Genomic DNA, 23,392 nt, shown 5'->3' with positions numbered 1-23,392 from the left:
AAAGTAATGGTTGTTTTTATAGGTGGATGGAGAGGGAATCTGGGGTAGTGGAAGGGCTGTGGCCTTCCCCCAGTCATGCCAGCATCTGCCTCATCGGAGGGGCTGGTTCTGTGAACCATGGGCTCAGTTGTGGCTGATGCAGCCCTGGGGCTAGAGAAACTTTTCCAACACTGCTGTAGCTGATTAGTGCAGTTGGGTTTTACGTAGGATGATGGGCTTGTTTATACTGGCTCTCAGCTTATTATTATGGCCAGGCTACTGGAATCCAGGAGGCCTCTGCTTCGCAGCAGAGCTGGCCTGAAGAAGCTGCCTTCAGATTACAATCTCGTACAGCAGACCTTCACTTCATTGTTCAGGGAGTTGCCACTTAGAGGCACATTGTCAGAGTCCTTTGGTAAAGTGGATGCTCTGTTGGCCACTTCTCTCTGGGTTTTTAGTGAGGGGCTTGCTTGAGGGAGCTTACTTGCCAGTTGAAGCTGTGAGATTGTTTTCATGGTACAGATAGCCCACCTTTCCCACTCTTGTGCACCTCTGCTCATAGCAATCTGGTTTGAGATTCTTGAGTCTAGGGGGTCTGTATATATGTGGCAGCCAGAGCTTACAATGGGTGTGGAAGCAGATCAGATGACATTCACTGTTTTTGGAGAAGGTCTGTGTCAGCTTTTGAGACATGGGGACATTGCCTAACTTGACAAGGGGCTTCCCAAAGGTAAAACAAAGGCTTTTTTCATTATCCCTCAACTTCACTGAAACAGCTTAGAATTTTGGAAGCCTGGTGCCACTGAATAGGACATCTCTCTCATTTCTCAAGGTTAAATGTTCACTGAGCAGTTTGAGTTCACTCAACAGATATCGAAGCAACACAACTACATGCTTCACTGCCTGAGAAATGAAGAAATGTATGGTGACCAATCACTGACAGACTTGGAGAAAAGAGTGATGATTGATTACAAATAGTAATTTGCATCTGTTATTTGTGTAGTGGTATGTAAATTGAAGAGCAAGCAGCAGAGTTCAAACTTTATACCATTACCCAAAGTTAATATACTATAACTGAAATTTAAACTATGTGAACTGGTGTTATGTAGCTAAACCCTGGTAAATAAAATTTTGCATATAACCCCCCCCACAAAAAAAAAACCAACCTAAACCAGATACTGATACTGCAGCCCAAACATAGCCATTGAATTTCAACTTGAATTTCAAATTCCATCCATTGGTAGCAGCTACCTGAAATGTGAAGGATTCTGAGTCAATATGAATGAGTGCCACAATTGATATTTTTATGTTGGCTATCATGGTTGATTATTTGACCCTTTGCCATGGTCTACCATGGGCAGAAGATGTGTTTGTTATGCCTGCTGTAGCCTCAGCTTGCAGGTATGTCACATGGGCTCATTCTCTCTCACCTGGCATGCTTCCTCATGGAGGACCTGAAGTTAGCACCTGTCACTAGGGACCTGCCTCCTAGATTTTGGACATTTTCTTGGTTGGCAGCAATACAAAGAGTAAAACATACTCTGCTCCTAATAGAGGCCTAACTTGTTACGGTTTCTGGGCTAAGATTCATTTCTTTTCTGCATAATGACTTATATTACTTCCACCCTCAGGTGTGATCTCCCTCCCTGTGCATAAGTGTGTGACTTTGCTTCTGCAGGGCCGTCAGTATAAACATGCTAAATGCATTCATTTAACAGGAATTATTGACATAATACCACATAAGGGCCTACTCCTCTCATGTGCCAGGTGTCCTGCTTAAGGCTTCAGGTACATATCTCATTGAATCCTCATCTATGATGTTGTGAAGGAGATACTATCATCATCATTTTGCAGATGTAGAAACTGAGACCCAGAGAGTTGATATAACTTGCCAGCTTGTAGGAGGTGTAGTCTGAATTCAAACTCAGGTCTGTTGGGACTCTCATACCTATGTTTTTCTCACTTAACCTTGACCACTAATTTGCTAGGTGAGGCAGTCACATCCACAATCTAAAGCTAAACTGTTATCAGATAGAAATGTGTTTAATTATAACTCTGTGATGATGTCATAGAATGACTTGATATCATATGCCTTTTACCAGGGGAAAGGAAGGCTTGAGAATTTTGTGTTTATAGTTCTGTTGAAGAAAGACCTACGTCATCTTGCTGTGCCAACTTTACATTCACCCAGCCTTGTTTCTTTTCTGTCAACCCTTGGCATTCCAGACATCCTTGTTTGGGGAAGGGACCTACCTCACCAGTGACTTGAGCCTGGCCCTCATTTATAGCCCTCATGGCCTTGGATGGCAGCGTAGCCTCCTTGGCCCCATCCTCAGCTGCGTGGCTGTGTGTGAAGTCATTGATCATCCAGATGTCAAGTGCCAAATGAAGAAGAAGGGTGAGTGAGCACTTGGCCTGGACCTGGGCTGCAGGCCTCTTAAGCGTACGGGCTCTTGCCATTGACCCATCTGTTGGGTGGAGCACTCATTGCCTACTAAGGTATGGACCAGGTCCAAAGCAATGTGGGACAGGAGCTTGTCTTCAAGGAGTGAGCAGTCTCCTTAGGGACAAATGATGGAAAAGATACATTTACTACAAAGTGGTGGGCAGAGAGTGCCAGGTGACAGGGCTGATGGGGTCCACAGGGGCAGCTCAGAGGTGCAATCAATCAATTGTTGGTCTGAGCGCTTAAGGAAAGCTCTAGGGAGGAAGTGTTTCAATAGTTAAAAGTGAGTGTGTGAAGCTAGAGTGTGGGCTCCTTGAAGGCTGAAGCTGGGTTTCAGTCACTGTTGGTCTCCTGGTATTTGCATAGAGCCTGGAACGTACTTGGCATTCAGTAGGTATTTGCTAAACTGAAGCTAAAAACCAGGATCCAGACCCTGTCCCTCCAGGCTACTCTGGTGAATGGCCGAGCCCCCAGAGGATGTGAAGGGTAACTGAAACCACAGGGAGTAAATCCCCGACTCCCCCGCCCCCCACTCTCTGGGGAGCAGAGGACTAGCTAGCCCCCTCCATCCACTCCTCTGATAACGTTCCTTAGAGTCTCTGGCTTGTGCACCTTACTGTTTTGCCCTCCAAGGCAGAAGAGTCACAGAACTGTTATTCTAGTCTCCAGAACTGACCTGTTGCTTCCACTGAGAAAAGGAGAATTGAGAAAACTGTCTGTTCCTGGTCTCTAATGTAAAACAACTGGAATCCTGAGGACCGGGCCCAGGTCTGACGCCACCCTTCTAAACCAGGCAGCATGAATATTTGCATTTATAATTCTTAGGAAGTTTGCAAACTGTGACATTAAACATCAGAACAAAACCTTGCAGTGTCTGCTGTCACCCAGCTTTGGCTTTGTTTGTTTGTTGTTTTGTAAAGCTTCATCATGTGTTTTTTTTTTTTTTTTAATTTAAAAGTTTTTTTTTTTTATTTTTAAGTGACCTCTTTCCCCATTGCAGGGCTCAAACTCACACCACTGAGATCAGGAGTTACATGCTCTACTGACTCAGCCAGCCAGGCGCCCCAAAGTTTTCCTTTTTTTTTTTTTTTTTTTTTTAATTTATTTTTTATTGGTGTTCAATTTACTAACATACAGAATAACCCCCAGTGCCCGTCACCCATTCACTCCCACCCCCCGCCCTCCTCCCCTTCTACCACCCCTAGTTCATTTCCCAGAGTTCATCATGTTTTAAAAAAAAAAAAAGTTTTGGGTTTCTTGTTTTGTTTTTTAGACGAGTCTTGGTACAAAGGGCGGAACGTAAGAGTTCTAAGAAGTTCAAAAATCCGGATGGTTAACTTAAAATGCCTGTTAAGAGGCTTGTTTTAGGTCAAATCCTGTGCCTAAGCCCAGATAATTTTTTTGTTATGACCTTCAATCCGCTTCTTCCCTCTGCTTTTCCAACTCAGTTTCTTCCCCTTTGTATCTTTTTTATTTTCTTATTCTTTTTTTTCCCCCTCCTCTGGTTTGTCAGATTCTCCTGTTTTTTTTTTTTTTTTTTTTTTTTTTTTTTTTTTTAAGTATTTCTTTTTTTTTTTTTAATTTTTATTTATTTATGATAGTCACAGAGAGAGAGAGAGAGAGAGGCAGAGACACAGGCAGAGGGAGAAGCAGGCTCCATGCACCGGGAGCCCGACGTGGGATTCGATCCCGGGTCTCCAGGATCGCGCCCTGGGCCAAAGGCAGGCGCCAAACCGCTGCGCCACCCAGGGATCCCGATTCTCCTGTTTTTTAGTGTCATATACACAGGGCATTCCCCAGCCTGCTGGGGCTTCTCCATCCTCACTACCAGGAGGCTCGACCCGTTTCTATTCATAATTTACTTCTTTTATTATTGAATTTCCACTCCCCCTCAGTGAAGCTGTCCTTAATTCTCCTTATTCAGATTCCAAGGAGATAGATCGCAGGAGAGCGAGAATCAAACACAGTGAAGGGGGAGATGTCCCTCCAAAGTATTTTGTGGTCACCAATAACCAGCTTCTGCGAGTGAGGTACCTGCTGGTGTACTCACAGAAGCAACCCAGCAGGTAAGGAGGACAATCCCTGCGAGAGGCCCAGGATAACAACCAAATGCTGCATCAGAGTATTGGGTTCTTAGTTATCAGCTTCCCTTGCACCCAACCTTATACTTGAGCTACCCACAGTGAGGGGTGAGGAAGATGGGGCTGATGGGATGTGGTCCTGGCCCTAAGAGGACTGTATGTTCTAGTGAAGAAGATAGAGACTTGTATAAACACAAATGATATGTGGGACTAAACGAAGCCAAATTGGCTGCCCCAGACCATGAGGCCCCTCTGCCACCTGGGCTCCTGATTGGGGTGAAGCTGAGAGGCAGGGTGGTCCCTGGATGCTAACTAGGAAGGTGTGTTGCCCTGTGTGGTCACTTGCTGCAGTGGCTGTTGATCTACCACCTGCTCCTCTCTGCACCTGAGATGCTTCATCTTGAGCTCTAAAATGAGGACATTGAACTCAACAGGAGATGAGACCTTTCAGTTCCTAAGAACCATGGTGGATTCCTCATCCCATCTCAGCAGGGTGGTAGTGGGGGTATATGCGGGGTTCTCCAGGGTCAAGGGTCACTTTGAGATCCTGTCCCATTGTTGGGGTCCATGACAGAGCTCCTGATGGGGACGAGCAGCAGATGAACAGGTAGGATAGGAAAGAGGGTCACTTTTAATACTGCCCACCCCTGCTTGTGGTTTCCATGCTTCAAGATTTCATAAAACAGTAATACCCCCCCATCCCCCAAATTGGGGAAATTTGTATGAGGTTCCTAAGTGAGGAACATTATCCTTTGGTTTAAAACCATCTGGCTTTTTCTACTTGAAAATTCCATTCCTTTCCCACTTCTCCCTGGAGTGTCTCTTCAGTGCACACTTGGACAGTTTAGATCATCTCCCAGTGGGCCAAAGAGGATTTCCCCAGCTCGGACTCACATCTACGTGTCTAAAAGTGAAAAGACTTTTGCTAAATAATCGGCCACCTGCTGCCATCTGGGCAGACACCCTGAGCAGGGTCATTCTTCTAGATACCAAAGTCTCGCCTGAGAAAAGACGGGTCGTAAAAGGTACAGGAGGAGCCATGAAAGAGAAGATGAGGATGAGCTCATTGCATAGCTGCCTTTGTACATTTAGAAAATGTTCTGGTGAAAGCTGTGTCGGCGCCAGGGCAAATAGCCCCAGATTTTTTGAGCAAAGGAGCACGCATGAAGCTTCATTTCATGGCTCACTCAGAGGATGAAATTCATCATTTCATCTTATTTGAGCCAGAAGTTGTTACATACACTTTAAAAAAAATGTTTTTCACTTCTTGCCAACATCACTTTTTTCTCCCTCCGGCAGGGCTTCAAGCCAGCTGTCCTGGTTTTCCAGCCATTGGTTTACGGTCATGCTATCGCTGTATCTGCTGCTGCTGCTTATTGTGAGTGCCATCAATTCCTCAGCTTTCCAACAGTTTTGGAACCGTGCAAAGAGATAATCTCTCTGGGCTTGGTGTGGGGGCCACCTCAACCATGTGCCTTATGATAAGCTGTCCTGTACCTCCCGTGCCTCACATCTAACCAGGTGGAGCCTGGGGGCCAGTTGGGGACCACAGGACAATTTTCATATGCCATAAATGTATTGATTGCCTTTGATGATGCTCCCAGCCACACTCTGGTCAGCGGGGACTACGAGCCCCTCACTCTGAGGTTTTGGGGGAATCCTCCTGTCTGCTCCTTCCTAAGCAGTCCCAGGGAGTTGGCTTTTCTGCCAGGGCCAAAGGAAAAAGTCCTGCTGCATTTAAAAACGAAGTGTCTGGGCTGTCCGTGGTATGTTTACAATCACTCCTGGCAGATATTGGCCCTTTCTCTAATGCCTTCTGGAAGGCGGAATATGTGTAGTGGGGACTGTAAATCACTAGGCGGTTGCCTTGTTTTGACTTGAGACACCCAAGAGGAACAGTCATGTTTCTCATAAAAATCGGTGGGATCGTTTCTGAATTCCATCAGCCTTTGTATGTGAGTGCAAAACATTTTCACAGTTTTCTCAGATCCACAAACAGCCTTCTGCTGTAGCTGTCAGCTCCTTGCCCTAACATGGATGAGAAAGGAAGGAGCCAGAGACCTGGTAAAAAAGACAATCTTAACAATGAGCAACTCAAGTCATCTTTTTCTAAAAATCACCAACTGCTGATAATAGCTGAAATGGAAACACATGTTTGTTTTTCTGTTGTTTTTTTGTTGTTTTGTTTTTAATTAGCCATTTGACAAATTCATCTTTGGGAGCTGAGTAAAAGGGGAGATTTCTAAACCTAGAGCACTCTTTGGCCAGTGCCTGTAGTCTCTTTCCTGGCTGTGTTTTAGAGAAAGCGATTTGAGCCACAGGCCTGCCTCCTGTTCTCGTTCTCACGAAGCTGCCTTGATTGTGGCCTCCCAGCCACAAATGCTACACCACAGGCCTTCTGTGGGCTGCCGGCCTTCAGGACAGAGGCCTACCTCAGTCTGCCACAATTGTGCATGGACTTAGCCTCCCTTGGAGGGCTCACAGGTCTTGGGGACTCAACCTGGGCTTTAAAAGTACAAAGAGCACCTCTGGCTACCCAGGGAGCTGCAGTTCTTGCTGATTCTCTCTGCCCTTCCTTCCTGCCCTGTTTCAGCCATCATGGAGCCCTGTCTGATTTGGGGGGTAGATTTCTGTAAAGAAGGTAGAAAGTCAGTTTTCTATAATCTGTGAAGTTGTGAAAAAGCCACTATCATGGTTTTTACATCAAATATTGCAACATTTCAAAAATAATAAAGGTATTTTCCTAATTAGTAGGTTGTCTCTGACTGCTTTCAGCCTTAGCGAGAGTCTGCCGAGTATGCCCTGTTACTAAAAATCTTATCCTCGCTTCCCTTCCTTGTTCGAGGTAGTGGTTTGCTGAACAGCATGTATCACCTGGATATCTGGTAGGTATTAGATTTCTCATCATTGATTGAACACATATGAACACCTACCATGTGCCAAGCGTTAGAAATAGGAGCTCCCGGGACCAAGGTCAAAAGGTCCCTGCCCTCCTGGAGTTGAGGTCTGGCAAGGTGGGAATATAGACAGGCATTCTCAGGAATGAGGTTGGATTATATGGTATTATTATTTTTTAAAAAAAGATTTTATTTATTTATTCATGATAGACATAGAGAGAGAGAGAGGTAGAGACACAGGCAGAGGGAGAAGCAGGCTCCATGCTGGGAGCCCAACGTGGGACTCGATCCCGGGACTCCAGGATCGCACCTTGAGCCAAAGGCAGGTGCTAAATTGCTGAGCCACCCAGGGATCCCTGGATTATATGGTATTATAAAGGAGTTTTGGGAAATACTTGGCAAGGAGCCTAACATAGTCTGGGGTCAGGAAATACAGCAGTCAACATGTAGCACTGCAGAACACCTATGGGTACTGATTTCTTTCATCCTGACAACAGATGAGATATTGAAGTCCCGGAGAGTTTCATAGCTTGCCCAAGGCTACCTGGTCATTGGAAGTGGTATAGAGCTGGGAGCTGTTCTCATAACCATCATCCTCGACGGCTCCCCTGGCCTACCAGAAGAGGTGATGTTCAACTGACACCTGACAGAGCCATCTGTGTTAGGCTAAGAGATGGAGGAAGAGTGTTTCAGGCAGTGGGAGCAGCACATGTGAAGACCTAGAGTTCTCACTGGAGAAGCTAAAGGCAGGAAAGTCACTCAGAAAGAGACTGTGGTGAGAAATGGGGCTGGAGAGGTGGGTAGGGGCTAGATATGAAAAACTGCCAACGCTATGGGCCAAGGAGAGCCATTAAGTTTTAAGGAAGGAAATAATAGGATTGGGTTTGGTTCCTGGTAAGATCACTTTGGCTTGTGGTTGCAGAATAGATTTAGTGTGATTTTGAGGATTAAAAGAACTGACAAAGTAGGGCTCATCACAGAGCAAATATAGCTGGTGTATTTCAGCTGCTGTTATTAGTTTTTAATGGCCCCGCGGAGGGAATGAGCATGCAGAGGAGACCTAGCAGCAATGTCCAGGGAAATAGGAAACCCAAACAGCAAAGTGTCATGGAAGCCAAAAGGGAAGTCTTGGTGAGCAGCATCAAATGCTGCCGAGCAGTCAACATTATACTTCAGAGTATCCACTGGATTTACTGAGTTGGAGATTGTTGGTGAATTTGGTAGGAACAGTTTCATCAGAGCTCAGCCCCGGGGGATGTGGACAAAGTCCGACTGCATAGATGTGAAATGTTGTGCACAGTTTCCAGCAATTCTCAGGCAATATCTATTTAAAACCTAGCCTTTTTTTTTCCCCTGAGGTTTCTGCTCTCCCCCCACACCCTCAGTGTGGAGCAGGGTCAGTGCAATACCTGATAATGAGCGTGGAGCAGGCATAGAGCATATGATGGGGACATGAGGGTGAATAAAGAACGGTCCTATCCTCCAGGACCTCCTAGGCTAGTGGGGGCCGTTGGACAGGTACATTTTGATATGGCAAAGGAAATCCCTGGAGTCTGGACGGTTGAAATGAGCAGAAAGGAAGATTAGGACAGAACTCCTTTATGACTTAGTGTCCTTTTTTTGCCTTCCTGGACTCCTTCCTCAATAAAAGTATCTAAAATTATATTTTATGGGGTGCCTGGGTGGCTCAGTCGGTTAAGCATCTGACTTTGGCTTGGGGCATCATCTCAGGGTCTTGGGGTCACGGAGAGTCTACTTGTCCCTCTCCCTCTGCTTGTGCTCCCTCTGTCTCTTTCTCGAATGAATAAAATCTTTAAAAAAGATTATGTTTTATGATTGTGTTGGTATAAAGATGAATATATTACTATTAAATACTAAAATGTTTGCTTCTGCTTACAAGCTTGTTTTTTTCCTTTGGATTTTAAACGAAATTAAAATATTTTTTATAATGCGGACTCTAGGCCCTTTGCCTACAATGCCCAATGGATGAGTCAACCCTGGACTAGGGTAATGGGTAACAACGTGAGATCCCTGGGTCGCTGGGAATGGAGAAGTAGTCAGGAGACAAAGTTTTATAGTTCTGTTTAGCTCCAACCTGACATCTAAGGCAGACCGCATAGGCCAGTCAGCTCCAAGAAAGAGCTAGTTTGGGTGCTGGGGTTTGGGAGCTCAGGGGGCTCTGTTACACATTTTCGTGGAGCAGGAAGAAGCAGTCTCCTTTTTTTTTTTTTTAAGATTTTATTTATTTGATGGAGAGAGAAAGCAAGCACAAGGAGGGGGAACTGTAGAGGGAGAAGGAGAAGCAGGCTCCCTACTGAGCAGGGGGTCCGATTCAGGGTTCCATCCCAGGACCCCAGGATCATGACCTGAGCGGAAGGCAGATGCTTAACTGACTGAGCCGCCCCGGCACCCCAAGAAGCAGTCTGCTTGCTGACAAATCCCTTCTGGGCCACTGATGGCAGAGGAGACCAGATGGTGGTTCAGTTGGAGCCACCTCACATGGGAGCCCCAGCTGCCTTGGTCTTGTGAAGTAACCCCATCAACCCTCTGTCACTAATGCCGCTATGGGAGGGGGGGAGCTTGGGGGAGGGGTGGCAAATAGAATTCCCACAGGTTAGGTCCCTGCTTCTAGGAAGTGCCAAGAATCAATGAGCCGTCAGTTTCCGCCCCACAAAGGGAAGAGGTTTTACTCTGTGGGCTTTTGATAAGTGTACATGTGTATGTGAGAGAGACATGGAGTAGGAATGTGGTTCACTCTTGTTTCTGATTAATTCATTTCATTAAACACCGACTGCCTACAAAACCAGGAGTGGGTAAGCAGTTTGTGGCTTAAAAAGACCAATTCAGATCTTTTTCTTTAGAACATGACCCCATGCATCTGAGCCCATTCCTGCCACTAAGCCCTGGAGGTTTGTGTTGGCTTGAAATCAGCTGCACTCACCCTCCCCGTTGCCATGGTGATTCCTGGGCTGGTTGTGGGGAGCTGGGTTCAGCTTCTCTCACACACAAAACCCCAGGACCATGCCCTTCCTCAGCCCCCTCCACAGCCCCTACCCATCTCTCTCCTTGCTCCCCTCCTTTCCACCCTACCCCACCTCATGAGTTTTCCATCTCTTGGCCTTTGTTTGTTTTTGCTTTTGTCAGTCTCCCTCCTTTGGATTGGTTTCTGTTTGTTTCCAAACTGTCTGGGGCTGTGTACCAGGGAGACAGTGTCCTGGGCTGCCTCTAGCCCTGATCTGGTTAGAATAAGCCCCTCTCCTTTGTATGATCTCCAACCTGACATTTGGAACATCCAAAACAAATCATGACATTCTGAAGCAAGATAGAAACCACCATCCCCACCCACTCCTGTTGGCACTCCTGTCCACCTGGAAAGGATTTTAGAAAATTTCCAGTGTTTTCCACATCATGCAGCCCTGCGGAGGGGAAGCAGCACTTACTGAATACCTACGGCATACCAGGCACTGGTATTTTTGCATGTTAAAAATCTGGTGGTGAAGGTGATGTTTCCTGCATTCAAATTCAACTGCAAGCTGTCTGAGGGCAGGGTCCAGGCTGTCTTGGTATATCCAAGTATCTAAAATATGGTGGATACTCAAGAAAAGTTTGTTGAGAGAATAAATAGAGGAGAAGATGCAAGAAACTTCCTGCCATAGCAAAGAATAATGATTGAGTGTCAGCAAAAGTGATTGAAGTTATTAGACTTGAGAAGAAATGCATATGGATGGGCAAGCATTTCAGGAAAAGCTGTGGACTTTGGATGCTTGATTTCAGACTCCCATTTGCTCTCTCTACCTTTTCGGAGTAGTCGGGCAGAGGGGTAAGGGGGGCAGGACAGAGCCTTTTATTTTACAGAAAAGGCTCAAAGTTAAAATTTTATTTTAAAGATTTTATTTGTTGATGAGAGACACAGAGAGGCAGAGACATAGGCAGAGGGAGAAGCAGGCTCCATGCAGGGAGCCCGACGCGGGACTCGATCCCGGGTCTCCAGGATCACACCCCGGGCTGAAGTCAGGTGCTAAACCTCTGAGCCAACCAGGCTGCCCAAGGCTCAGAGTTAAAATGCAAGTAGTCCTGTAGGGCACCTGGGTGGCTCAGTGGTTGAGCACCTGCCTTTGGCTCAGGTTATGTTCCTGCGGTCCTGGGATCGAGTTCCACATCAGGCTCCCCTCAGGGAGCCTGCTTCTCCCTCTACCTATGTCTCTGCCTCTCTCTCTGTGTCTCTCATGAATAAACAAATAAAAAAGAAAGATTAAGCTACTGATCTGATGCGTATTCATACACACATGTAAGTGACTGGTAATAGTCTTTTTTTTTTTTTTTTTATGATAGTCACAGAGAGAGAGAGAGAGGCAGAGACACAGGCAGAGGGAGAAGCAGGCTCCATGCACCGGGAGCCCGATGTGGGATTCGATCCCGGGTCTCCAGGATCGCACCCTGGGCCAAAGGCAGGCGCCAAACCGCTGCGCCACCCAGGGATCCCTGGTAATAGTCTTTTCTAAGAACAGGATTTAGGAATGAGCCGGGGAAGAGTGGTGGTAAAGAGAAAGCAACCACTGGAGGTTCAAGGGCAAGAGATCTGAGGTGGGCAGTGGGAGAGAGGGAAGGCCTGAGCCACTGGAGTCAGACTTCAATACCCGTGTAGCCAAGGGAAGACCCGGGTGTCCACTAGTGGGGACAGGAAGGAGGCAAGGCCAGTCTGAATTCCTGGGAAGTATGGATTACAGATCGGCTTAAAGATGTAGTTTTACCATTCTTAGGCAAATATTGGCTATCCCAAAAAGGCCTGGTAACACATTGCCTGTCAGAGACCAACAGGGATTTAAAACTAGCACAGGCCTCAGCCAATCAGCAGGCTGCATTCCTATGGCCTTTGTGACTGGCTCAGATGCCAACATGTGCCCCAATAGGAGACTAAGTTTTTTGCAGGGGCTGCTGGGAAAGAGGCTCTTGCGTTGGCCAGTACCCCCCACCCTGCGACTCGCTACCCTTGACCCCCACCCCCACCCTACCTCCTTCCTCCATGAGAGTCTGGTCCTGGTGTTACTCAATGGAGAGCAGAGCCAAGAGAGGAAGAGAAACGGAGTCTTGATGATGTTGAGTACTGAGTTGGGTTGTGCCTAAAGCTGGACTTCTCACTGTGCAACCAGTAAATTCTTTTTATTTAAGAGTTTAAATTGGATCTTGTGGGGATACAGTGGGGAGAAGTCCTTAACTAACACCCTTTGCCATCCTGGAACTTCATTATTTTTGGTGTCAACCCTTTATTAAATACATAGAAAGATGAATTCCAAACCAATGAGTCAGGATTGATGAATTTTTCTTGACACCCTCCCCGCCCCCCCCCACACACACTTGGACAAGGCACTCAGACCTGTGCAAAATTAGAAATGGGCAAAACACACCAAAAACGTACTGTATTCTGGGGTCTTCTGTAGCTTTGGCATCAAGGGCCTCCTTGGGTCAACTTGGACTCTGCTCCAGAAAGGCTTCCAGCCTAAAGAACCCCAGGGCACTCAGATCTGGGAGCATCAATAGGTAATGCGACCAGGGCAGATGTAAGCTACACTGGAGGGGCCTGGCCCTCAGGAAGACCAGAAGTTGGGTCTGCTCAACACAAAGAATGGGAGAGAAAGGCACTACCATTTCTCCAATGCCTCCTGCATGGTGGGTGTATTGAAAGAATTACTTAATCTTCACAGGATCCTTGTAAGACAGATACCATAATCTTTCTTTTACAGAAGAACCAGACCTGGAGAGGTGACTTGCCCAAGGTGAAAAGGCCCGAAAGAGGCCACACCAAAGCCGACTCTGGAGCTAGAGTAATAAGAAAGGCAGATAAGCACAAGGCTGCAGCTTCTACGGGCTGTATGAGCAAGAAGGATCCAGGCTGGTGTAGGGAGGTTGGAATGGGCAATACTAAGTCTGGGGGCTGCAGAAATGAGCTCCCTTCCTAGGCCCTGCCATGTCTCCCAACTCATAAGCTGGGGGCACCTGGGGTGTTGGGAGGGGGACCATAGGAGGTCTCACCCGACAACCACACTATTAGCAAGAGCTCAGGGTTCAGCTCCATTCACCTTCCCGCCCATCGCTGCAGGCCCAGGAGGTGAGCTCAGAGGCACATGGCATAGAATGTGGGGCAGGGAGGGGTGGGCCCTCTCTTCCACCCCTGCTGCCTTCTCGGAGCTCGGGCCATCATCCTGCTCTGATTAAGCTGACTCCTTGGAGTCCTCAAATGCAGGGGCTGCCAGCAGCCAAATCCCCCTGATTGTCTGGGATGTTCCCGACAGCAGAGAATAAACAGTCTCCCCTGTCCGGCCAGCTGTGCTGAGCAGCATTCCTGTCTCTCGGCCCACCCAGTTGGGTGGGGCTGCAGCCCTGCGTCCACCTCCAGCAGAGGCTTGGCGAACCTGGTGAGAGGGTGGAAAAAGAGAGGAGAGGTCACTGTCTCCAGGCCACACGGGACATTCTCTTGCCTGAGTCCTCATTTTGCCTCAGCATGAGGCACCTCGATTTCAAGCCACTCCTGGCACAAGCTCTGTGCTTGTAATAATGGCCCTGTGACTTAAGAGGAGGCCCACACCAGGCCACTGGCCCCAGGGGTTGGAGCCTCTCACCCTTCCCCAGAGACTGCCTGGGGAATTTGAGACTCCTATATCATTCTAGCTACATCTGAAGGCATCACACCCAAATGGTTCATTTTATGGAGGAGGACGCAGTGAGTCAGCAACAGAAGCAGGACCAGACGCTGGACCTTTCACTGCTATCCGCTGTGGATGCTGTGGATGGTGTGGCTGGAATGGCAGAGGGGCTCTGAGTGAGAGGGGCGGCCCATGTTTTTGGAGAGGAGCAGAGGTGTTTTCATCCTACGCCTGTTTTGGAGATCAGGCTTGTGGCCGAGCCATTTCCTGAGGAAGTAAGGCCTCTGGAAAAGCACTGTTCACCAGCCCCTCCTAAATCATGCTTTTGGGAGCAGAGCTGGGGCAGCAAGACCTGAGTGGGGCTCTGTTACTGTTCAGAGGCCAGTGCCCAGCCTGGGCTTGGCAGGCTATGGGCGGTGCCCGGGGACAGAGGGCAGAGTCCTTGGCAAAGGGGAGCACCCCCAGCACACACCATGTGTGGAAGCCAGAGTCCTTGGCAAGGGGGAGCACCCCCAGCACACACCATCTGCTTCTCTGCTGTAGGACTCTGGCCTGGGATTGCGGAGGAGGAGAGACAGCAGCCTTTCCTAGCCAGTCTGCAGAAGGAATTCCTCTAGGAGCTCCCTCTGGCCGCAGACAGAGGGGGAAGGAGGCAGACAGTGTGGGAGCCCAGGGGTCTCTGTGGACAGGTGTCTCGCTCCCAGTCTGTCTCAGCCCTATAGCTTTGTCTAGCTGCATGTATCAGTGTGAGTTTATGTGACCGTATGTCTGGCTGGCTGCATTTCTGGTTGGAGCTGGGTTCCTCGGCGGGAAAGCGTGTACTTATGTGTTTGCCAGGATATCTGTGAGCCCACATCTCTGCGTAAGCTTATGTATGTGGGTATGTGCAAAGGAATGTGGGGGCCTCTGCACAAATGAGTCAGGTCTACGCCTGCCAACATGTTTCCGTGGGAGTATGCATTGTGGCATTTAGGTTATTTTGGTATAAACATGTACCCATCTTTCTAGATGTAAGATTAGGCATATGTGTCTCTGGGAGCATGGGTAGATATTTGTCGATAATGTGTGGGTGAGTGCCTAAAAGGGTGTATGCCTGTCTATTTACATTTGTGCAGAAGTCTTCATTCACTCATTCAATTCATTCACAAAATGATTTTCTCATTTATTAGCAGCCATTTGTAAAGTGCTTGCTCCATGAGCGCTGGGCACTGGGAATTTAGAAAGGTTTCCAAGGCAGCACCTAACATTTGCAAGAACCAGGGCAAGAGTACAAATGAAGGCTTACATTCGTATGTCTAAATATTTAAATATTATAAGTCACAACAACAAACTGTTAAATAAGATACTTAATCCCAATAAGCCAGAGGGCTGGGTTTGATTTTGAATTCCCAACTCCTCTGACTCCTGTGCTGGAATTCAACAACACAGAACAAGGGGCACTGATCTGAGTTCAAGCCACTGTCCTATGCTCAATTTAAGACTCACTCTGTGAGGGACGCCTGGTGGCTCAGGGCCTAAGTGAGTCTGCCTTTGGCCCGGGGCATGATCCTGGAGCTGGGATCGAGTCCCACATCGGGCTCCCTGCATGGAGCCTGCTTCTCCCTCTGCCTGTGTCTCTGCCTCTCTCTGTGTGTCTCTTGTGATTAAATAAATAAAATCTTAAGAAAAAAAAAGACTCTGTGATCTGGCCTCATTTTCCTCACCTGTAGAATGGAGGACTGTGTTACCATGTCTTTAACTTACAGGCCTTGCTTGGTTTACAGGAGTGTAATTAATTTCCTGAGTTAATTATTCTCCAGAAGTCAAATAGAGGAATGCTTAACTGTAGAATTGTGGGTTCAGACAGAATTGAGTTTGAATCCCAGCTCTGCCGTATACCAGCTGTGTCTCCTTTATTATTTTTTTAAAGATATATTTACTTATTTTAGAGAGAGAGCAGGGAAGGGCCAGAGGGAGAGAAGCAGACTCCCTGCTGAGTGTGGAGCCCTAAGCTGGGCTTAATCCCACAGCTCCAAGATCATGACTTGAGCTGAATTAACCAACTGAACCACCCAGGTGCCCTGCTGTGTCTCCTTTAGAGTTACTTAATTTCCCTTAGAGTTATGAGGATTAAATAAAATAATGTGCATACAGTGTTGAGTACTGTCAGGTTCACATTAGATGTTCAATAAATATTGGCTTCTGTCCTTGTCAAGGCTCTTTCCAGCTTCCATACCTTACAAATTCTGGATTCAGTAGACATCTTGATTGATTGCAATGATTGGGACCATATGTTTAGGGAGTTCTGGCCTTGTTGAGGGTGGGGGATGGTGGCAAGGACAGTTGGATGAGAAAACCATTGCCTTCTAAGCTGCCACTCCAGATCTGTGTGTGAGCCATGCCTTCTATCCCATTCTCCGATGTGGACCCTTGACATTTTCTCTGTCTTAGGTCAAGTGCTATGAAGCGCAGGTTCACCAGCGTCTTCTGACCTGATTTTGCCCCTGAGCCCCTCCCTGGTGCTGTAGGATGCTGAGCTAAGTAGGATCAAGCTTCCGGGCAGGGCTGGGTCAGGTAAGGCCTCAGGCTCCCCAACGTGTCTGGGCCTGCCTGACCAGCCCCAATAGTGGGCAGATCCAGCTAGGCAGAGGGCACCTGTCTCCTGTGATTGATATTCCTGGGAGGGCATCGCTCTGCTGCTGGCACAGCTAGCCTTGGGATCTCGAAGCACTGGGGTGCCTACGGAGCCCCCTCAATGACTCCTGTCCTCTCAAGGTCCCTAGAATGGCTGAGTTCCAGCAGGAACACTATGAAGAGAATTGGGGAGGGACAAGTGACAGTGCCTCTCAGCCATGGCTGGTGGGGGTGACCATCTTGGGAATCCCCTGGAACCTGTGAAAACTGGCGGCTCTTGGGCTCTCCTGAAATATCCCTGACCCGAAGGGAATGAGGGAGGGGTCCAGGGCCTGGCCAGGGTTGCTGAATCGGGAAATGCTTTGAGTATGAGCTCAGGGTAGCTGAGGCCATGAGGGAGATGGTGAAGGAGAGGGTCTGCCCTTGAGGTCATGGCGGCCATCCCTCTGATCCCATGCACAGCGGGTGTGGGAGAATTGGTTTGAAGATCTCCCGGCTCCTGGGATTACTGGGGAGGTGGGAGCAACGTAATCTCCAAAAGGTCCTCTGGGGGGGTCCTTGTGATTGCTCCCCCACCACCTCTAAGCCACTCAATTTGGGGCTAGAACTGGGATTTTTCCTCTTGAAAAAAAAATGAAAGCAAGGGAGGAAGTGGTGGGTTGAGGCCAAAATAATATGTTTAAGGAAATTTCTGCTTCATGCTGGCTAGGATAGGGAATGTCTAGTCAAAGAGCTGCTGACAGCCAGGGTCCCTGTAAGTAAACAGACTGCCTCTGATGGCAGCCGTGAGCTCATTTCCCTCAGCAGTGTGTGAGGAGGATGATGTCACTAGAGCAGGGCCTCCTAGTCATGGAGTTTGTCAGTGAGCAGGAGTGAGAATCAGGGATCGCTGGCCGCCTGGGTGCTGCTGCCTAGTTATTGCAAGCAGCTGCTTCCCACACAAGCAGCTCTGACACCCTCCTGCACATACTCATCTATGATGGGACTCCAGCCACACCAGGACCCATAGCCAGGGATGTTCTTTGGGAAACTTGGATTAACTGTGAAGTCTCTAGATTCCATGCGAGGTCTCTTCTTCTAGAGAGCTGGGGCTCCTCTGGTCTATGACAAGGGGCACTTAGGATGGGTTCAGTTGCAAGAAGTGGCTCCTGGAGGTACAGGCTCATGTCCTGCCCCTGTGGAGAACAGGCAAGGGCAACGTGCACCACAGCGTGTCTCCTAGGCCAGGCAGCCAGGTCCAGTGGGGCACTTTCCATGAGCAGAGGGCCAGGTCAGGGGAGGTTGGGAGGTTGGGGAGGAGGTGGAAGAAACCATAAAGCTCTCTCTGTGTCTCTTGCATAGGCTTTTCCTGAGCACTGCAGTCGCCAGGTGAGGCTTTTATGGGGCTTGAAAGGCCTGCGGCAGAGTTGATGAGGAGCAGCTGCCAGCCACTGGGCCAGACTCTGCAGCCTTCCCCCACTTGCCCTGTCCCATCCCCCTTTCACCTCCTGGCTGGGCAATCGGGAGCAGGGAACCTCCAACTAGAAAGGTGGGCCAGAAGCTTCTTAGGGTGGCCCTCAGGCTTTCACTTCTTTGTGTCCCCCCAGAATCCTAGCCTGACTTCACATCAGGGCTCATCAGACACAGATCTACTCCATTGAGCAAACAGCACACTCGGTCCCTGCCTGGCCTACTCCAGGCTGACCAAAAACCTCAGATTGACAGGCAAGCTCACCGAAAACTTACTGCCTGCCTCACTGCCTGACTGACCCACTAAGCGAGTCCACTTAGTCAAAAAAGACTCATTGAACACCTTACTTGTGCCAGGTTTCATGTTGGGTGCAATGGATACAGCAATGAACAAGATAGACAAGATGTTTGCTCTTAGGGAGCTCACAATAAGCAAACAAAATGGTGACAGAATGTGATAAATATATTACGGATGGGAAGTAAATAGGATTCTGCGTGAGAGAGTATCCAGCAGGCCCTACCATGAATGTAATAGTCAGGGAAGACCCCTTTGACACATAATCTGAGACCTAAGGGATGGAATAAAGAGCCCGTGGAAGAGCTTACCAGAGAGAGGGAAAAGCGATGCCAAGGCCTTGAGTTGGGAAAGAGTTTAGCATAATCTTGGAATAACCAGAAGACCAATGTGGTTGAAACATGGTATGTGAGGGGAAGGTGCTATGTAGATGAAGCTGGGAAGGAGGGCAGGAAGAGACCAGACAGGGCCTTGTAAGCTACAGCAAGAGTTCAGGTAAGTGTTTGGAGAAACCCTAAGGGCTTTAAGCAAAAGTGTGACACATACTCAAGAAGAGATAGATAACATGAATAGCCTTATATCCAATAAAGAAATTAAATTTATAGTTAAAAATCTTTCCGTGAAGAAAACTCCAGGCCTAGATGCCTTCACTGGCGAATTCTACCAAATATTTAAGGGAGGAAAAAAATACCAGTTTTATATAAAATCTTCCAGAAAACTGAAGAGGAATGAATACTTCCCAACTTATTGTATGAGGCCAGTATTAGTCTGATAGCAAAATCAGACAAAACATTCCAAGTGGGCAGCCCGGGTGGCTCAGAGGTTCAGCGCCACCTTCAGCCCAGGGCGTGATCCTGGAGACCCGAGATTGAGTCCCACGTCGAGCTCTCTGCATGGAGCTTGCTTCTCCCTCTGCCTGTGTCTCTGCCCCCCTCTCTCTCTCTCTCTCTCTGTCTCTCATTAATAAAATCTTAAAAAAAAAAAATTCCAAGGAAAGAAAACTACAGACCAATATCCTTTAGGAACACAAATGCCAAAAAGTAAAAATAAAAATTCTAGCAAGTAAATCCAGCAATGCATAAAAGGATAATTCAATAGTTAAATGGGATTTATTGAGAAATATCAGGTTGGATAAATATTTGAATATCAGTTAATGTAATTCACCATATTAACAAACTTAAAAATAAAAAAACACATATGATCACTTCAATGATGCAGGAAAAGGATTCGACAAAATCCAACATTTTATTCTTGATAAAAACCCTCAGCAAAGTAAGAAAAGCAGGGGACTCCCTCAATCTGAAGTCCCTCAACCTGTTATCTATGAAAAACCTAAGGCTAACGTCATAGTTAATGGTAAAAGATTGAATACTTTGGGGAAAAGATCATCTTTTCAACAAATGGTGCTGGAACGACTGGATATCTGTGTGCGGGAGAAAAATAAACCTCTACCCTTACCTCACAGCATACACAAAACTAATTCAAAATGGATCACAAACCTAAATGTAAGAGCAAATTTATAAAACTTCTAGAAGAAAACATAGGAGAAAAATCTTTATAACTTGGGGTTGGGCAAAGAATTCTTAGATATGACACAAAAGCAATGAAAGAAAAAGCTGACAAACTAAATTCATTACAAAGTTTTGATTTCTAGAAGATACCATAAAAAAAGTGAAAGACAGTCATCAGTAGGAGAAAATATTTGCAAAACATATATCCAACAAAAGACTTGTATCTAGAATATATGTATATATATATATTTTAAATATTTATTCATTCATTCATTCATTCATTCATTCATTCATGAGAGACAGAGAGAGGCAGAGACATAGGCAGAGGGAGCAGAAGCAGGCTCCATGCAGGGAGCCCCAGGATCACACCCTGAGCCGAAGGCAGATGCTCAATCGCTGAGCCATCCAGGTGTCCCTAAGAATATATTTTTTAAAAACCTCTTTATATACCCAGGATACATAAAGAACAAAGGATTTATACCTAAAATATATTTTAAAAGTATATGCAGCTCAGCAAAAATTTTGGACAGACATTTCTCCAAAGAAGATATACAGATGGCAAATAAGCACATGAAAAGATGTTTTCTTGGTTATCAGTGAAATGTAAATTAGAACACAATGAGACAGCACTGCACACTCACTAGAAAAGTTAAAATTAAGAAATTGACTATAACAAGCATGTTGGCAAGCATGTGGAACAGCTATAACTCTTCTTTTTTTTTAAGATTTTATGTATTTATTCATTAGAATACACAGAGGAGAAAGAGAGAGAGGCAGAGACACAGGCAGAGGGAGAAGCAGGCTCCATGCAGGGAGCCTGACGTGGGACTCGATCCCTGGTCTCCAGGATCATGCCCTGGGCTGCAGGCGGCGCTGAACTGCTGAGCCACTGGGGCTGCCTTTTTTTTTTTAAGCTATAACTCTTCTACATGGCTTATGGGAATGTAAACTGTATAAACACTTCAGAGAACAGTTTGGCAATTTCTCAAAAAGTTAAATATAACACCTCCTCCATGATCCATTCCTTCCTTCCCTAGGAATTTACCATTAAGTCCACACATGAATGTTTATGCAGCTTTATATATGACAGCTAGAAACTGGGAACAACCCAAATATCTATCATCAGGTGAACGGTTAAACAAATTGTGGTACATCCATACAATGGAACGCTATTCAACAATAAAAGCAAACAAACTATTGATACAGTGGACAACATGGATGAAACTCAAAATCATTAAACCACATGCAAAAAAGAGAATATACTATTTCATTTTTGTAAAGTTCTAGAAAATGCCAACTAGTCTGTAGTTATAGAAAGCAGATAAGTGGTTGCCTGGGGATAGGAGGTGGGGGAGGGAGGGTTGGATTTCTAAGAAGCACAAGGAAACTTTTAGGATGATAAATATGTTCTTTATGTTCATGGGTGTATACGTATGTCAAAACTTATCCAAGTGTATATACTTTAAGTGTACAATAAAATTGTATGTCAACAATATCTCAATAAAGTTGTTCAAGAAAACTGCAGTCTGATCTAATTTGTGTGTGTGTAATTTCTTTTTTAAAGTAGGCTCCAGGGATCCCTGGGTTGCTCAAAGGTTTAGCGCCTGCCTTCGCCCAGGGTGTGATCCTGGAGTCCCGGGATCGAGTCCCACGTCAGGCTCCCTGCATGGAGCCTGCTTCTCCCTCTGCCTGTGTCTCTGCCTCTGTGTGTGTGTGTATGTGTGTGTGTGTGTGTCTCATGAATAAATAAATGAATCTTTAAAAAAAAAAAAGTAGACTCCATACCCAGCATGGGGTTTGAACTCATGACCCTGAGACCGAGATCTGAGTTGAGATCAAGAAGCCCATTGCTTAACTGACTGAGCCACTAAGGTGCCCCTGTGTGTGTTTTTTGAACTCACTCTGGCTGCTGTGAGAAGGGACTGTGGCGGCCTAAGTGTAGAAGCTGGGAGTCCTTAGGAGCCTGGGGCAGTCGTCTTTCCACTGTGATGTCAGTGGAAATGGGGGGGAGTGGACAGATTTGGGAAACATTTTGAGACTTAACAAGATTTGCTGGCGGTTGTTATATACAAGGCATGAGGGAAATGGAGAAATTGAGGATGGCTACAATATTTCCAAACCTTGAGCACTGGGTGGCTGAAGACATCTGGCCAGGAAGATCTGTGGGTGGGGAAGTGGAAAGGGCAGAGGACAAGAGTTCTCTTTTCTTTTCTTTTCCTTTTTTTTTTTTTTTAAGATGTTATTTATTCATTCATGAGAGACACGGAAAGACATGCAGAGACACAGGCAGAGGGAGGAGAAGCAGGCTCTATGCAAGGGAGCCCGATGTGGGACTCGATCCTGGGAATCCGGGATCAGGCCCTGAGCCAAAGGCAGAAGCTCAATCGCTGAGCACGCAGGCCTCCCAAGAGGTCTCTTTTCATCTACCTGCAGAGATGGCTGGGTTCCATGAGAAGAGTCTGGGTAGAGATAAAATTTGGAGGATATTAGGAAATAAGTGGTTCTTTGATGCCAAGTGAATGGATGAAATCACACAGGGAGAAAGACTAGACAAAGAAAGCTCTGAGGACTGAGACGGGGGCATTCCAACACTCGGAAATCCCCTGAAGGAGCCTGCAAAGCCCCTCAGGAAGGAACAAGTAGAGAAGTACCCAACTATATTCATTTCCTCTGGCTGCTCTAACAAATTACCACAAACAGTGGCTTAAAACAGGCAGAAATTTATTCTTCCGCAGTTTTGGAAGGCAGAAGTTCAAAAACCAGATCACTGGGCTGAAATCAAGGTGTCAGGAGGGCCACACTCCTTCTGAAGGCTCCAGGGGACAATCCGTTCCTTGACTCTTACAGCTTCTGGCAGCTGTTGGCATTTCTGGGCTTGCAGCCATACCACTCCAATCTCTGTCTCCACGGTCACATTATTTCCTCCTATTCTGTCCATTTCAAATATCCCTCTTCCTCAGCCTTAAAAGGAACGTTTGTCATAGGATTTATGGTCCACCCAGATAATCAAGGATCATCTCCTAATCTCAAGATCCTGAGCTTAATTACATTCAAAAAGACCTTTTTTTCTTTTTTCTTCTTTCTCCTTTTTTCTAAATAAGGTAATATTCACAGGTCCTGGGGATTAGGGTGTGGATATGTCTTTTGGGGGCCACTATTCAACTATACCAACTAACTGACAGACTAATTAATAATGCAAAGGAGTGACTAATTAATAATGCAAAATGGCAAAACTTCCTGTGCCTGAGAAGAGGGTCAAGTAAGAGAGTCAGTTGTCAAAGTGATTTTTAGGATGCAGGTCTGTTCACATCATTCTAGTTAGTGACCCTACCCAACAGCTTCCTGCAGCTTTAAGGCCAAACACTAATATCCTTGCCTAGTCTACAAAGCCCAAGGGCCTGGCCTCAGCCCACCTCAGCAGGCTTGTCTCACACTGCTCTCCTCTGCTGTCTTGCCTCCAGCTGCCTCTCCGGCCACCTT

The 23,392-nt window shown here is 46.7% G+C and overlaps 2 protein-coding genes across 10 annotated transcripts in view; one reads left to right on the top strand and one right to left on the bottom strand.

Moving 5' to 3' along the window:
• Positions 1-23,392, top strand: part of PARP16 (poly(ADP-ribose) polymerase family member 16) — a 40,579-nt gene that overhangs the window by 16,535 nt on the left and 652 nt on the right. The window contains exons 4-8 of one of the 6 annotated variants that reach the window (XM_077881508.1): positions 2,206-2,377; positions 4,350-4,491; positions 5,806-5,884; positions 7,356-7,391; positions 7,901-10,224. In XM_077881508.1, coding sequence (XP_077737634.1) covers positions 2,206-2,377; positions 4,350-4,491; positions 5,806-5,884; positions 7,356-7,391; positions 7,901-7,912 — 441 coding nt within the window. In that variant the 3' untranslated portion in view covers positions 7,913-10,224. Of the gene's footprint in view, positions 1-2,205; positions 2,378-4,349; positions 4,492-5,805; positions 7,257-7,351; positions 10,225-23,392 lie in introns of those variants that run through there. The other 5 variants (XM_077881510.1, XM_077881506.1, XM_077881509.1 and 2 more) reach the window with 5 other exon arrangements.
• The window catches only part of LOC144303392 (uncharacterized), a 60,994-nt gene continuing 50,149 nt past the window's right edge, over positions 12,548-23,392 (bottom strand). For all 4 annotated transcript variants that reach the window (XR_013370459.1, XR_013370454.1, XR_013370455.1 and 1 more), the window contains one exon: positions 12,548-13,813. Coding sequence is in view for 1 of the 4 variants with exons in the window: in XM_077881511.1 (XP_077737637.1) it covers positions 13,613-13,813 (201 nt within the window). In the remaining 3 variants the exon portion in view is untranslated. The remainder of the gene's footprint in view (positions 13,814-23,392) is intronic.

The sequence above is a fragment of the Canis aureus genome, chromosome 32 (assembly GCF_053574225.1).
Source record: "Canis aureus isolate CA01 chromosome 32, VMU_Caureus_v.1.0, whole genome shotgun sequence".
NCBI lineage: Eukaryota > Metazoa > Chordata > Mammalia > Carnivora > Canidae > Canis > Canis aureus.
This window is presented reverse-complemented; position numbering and strand designations above follow the sequence as displayed.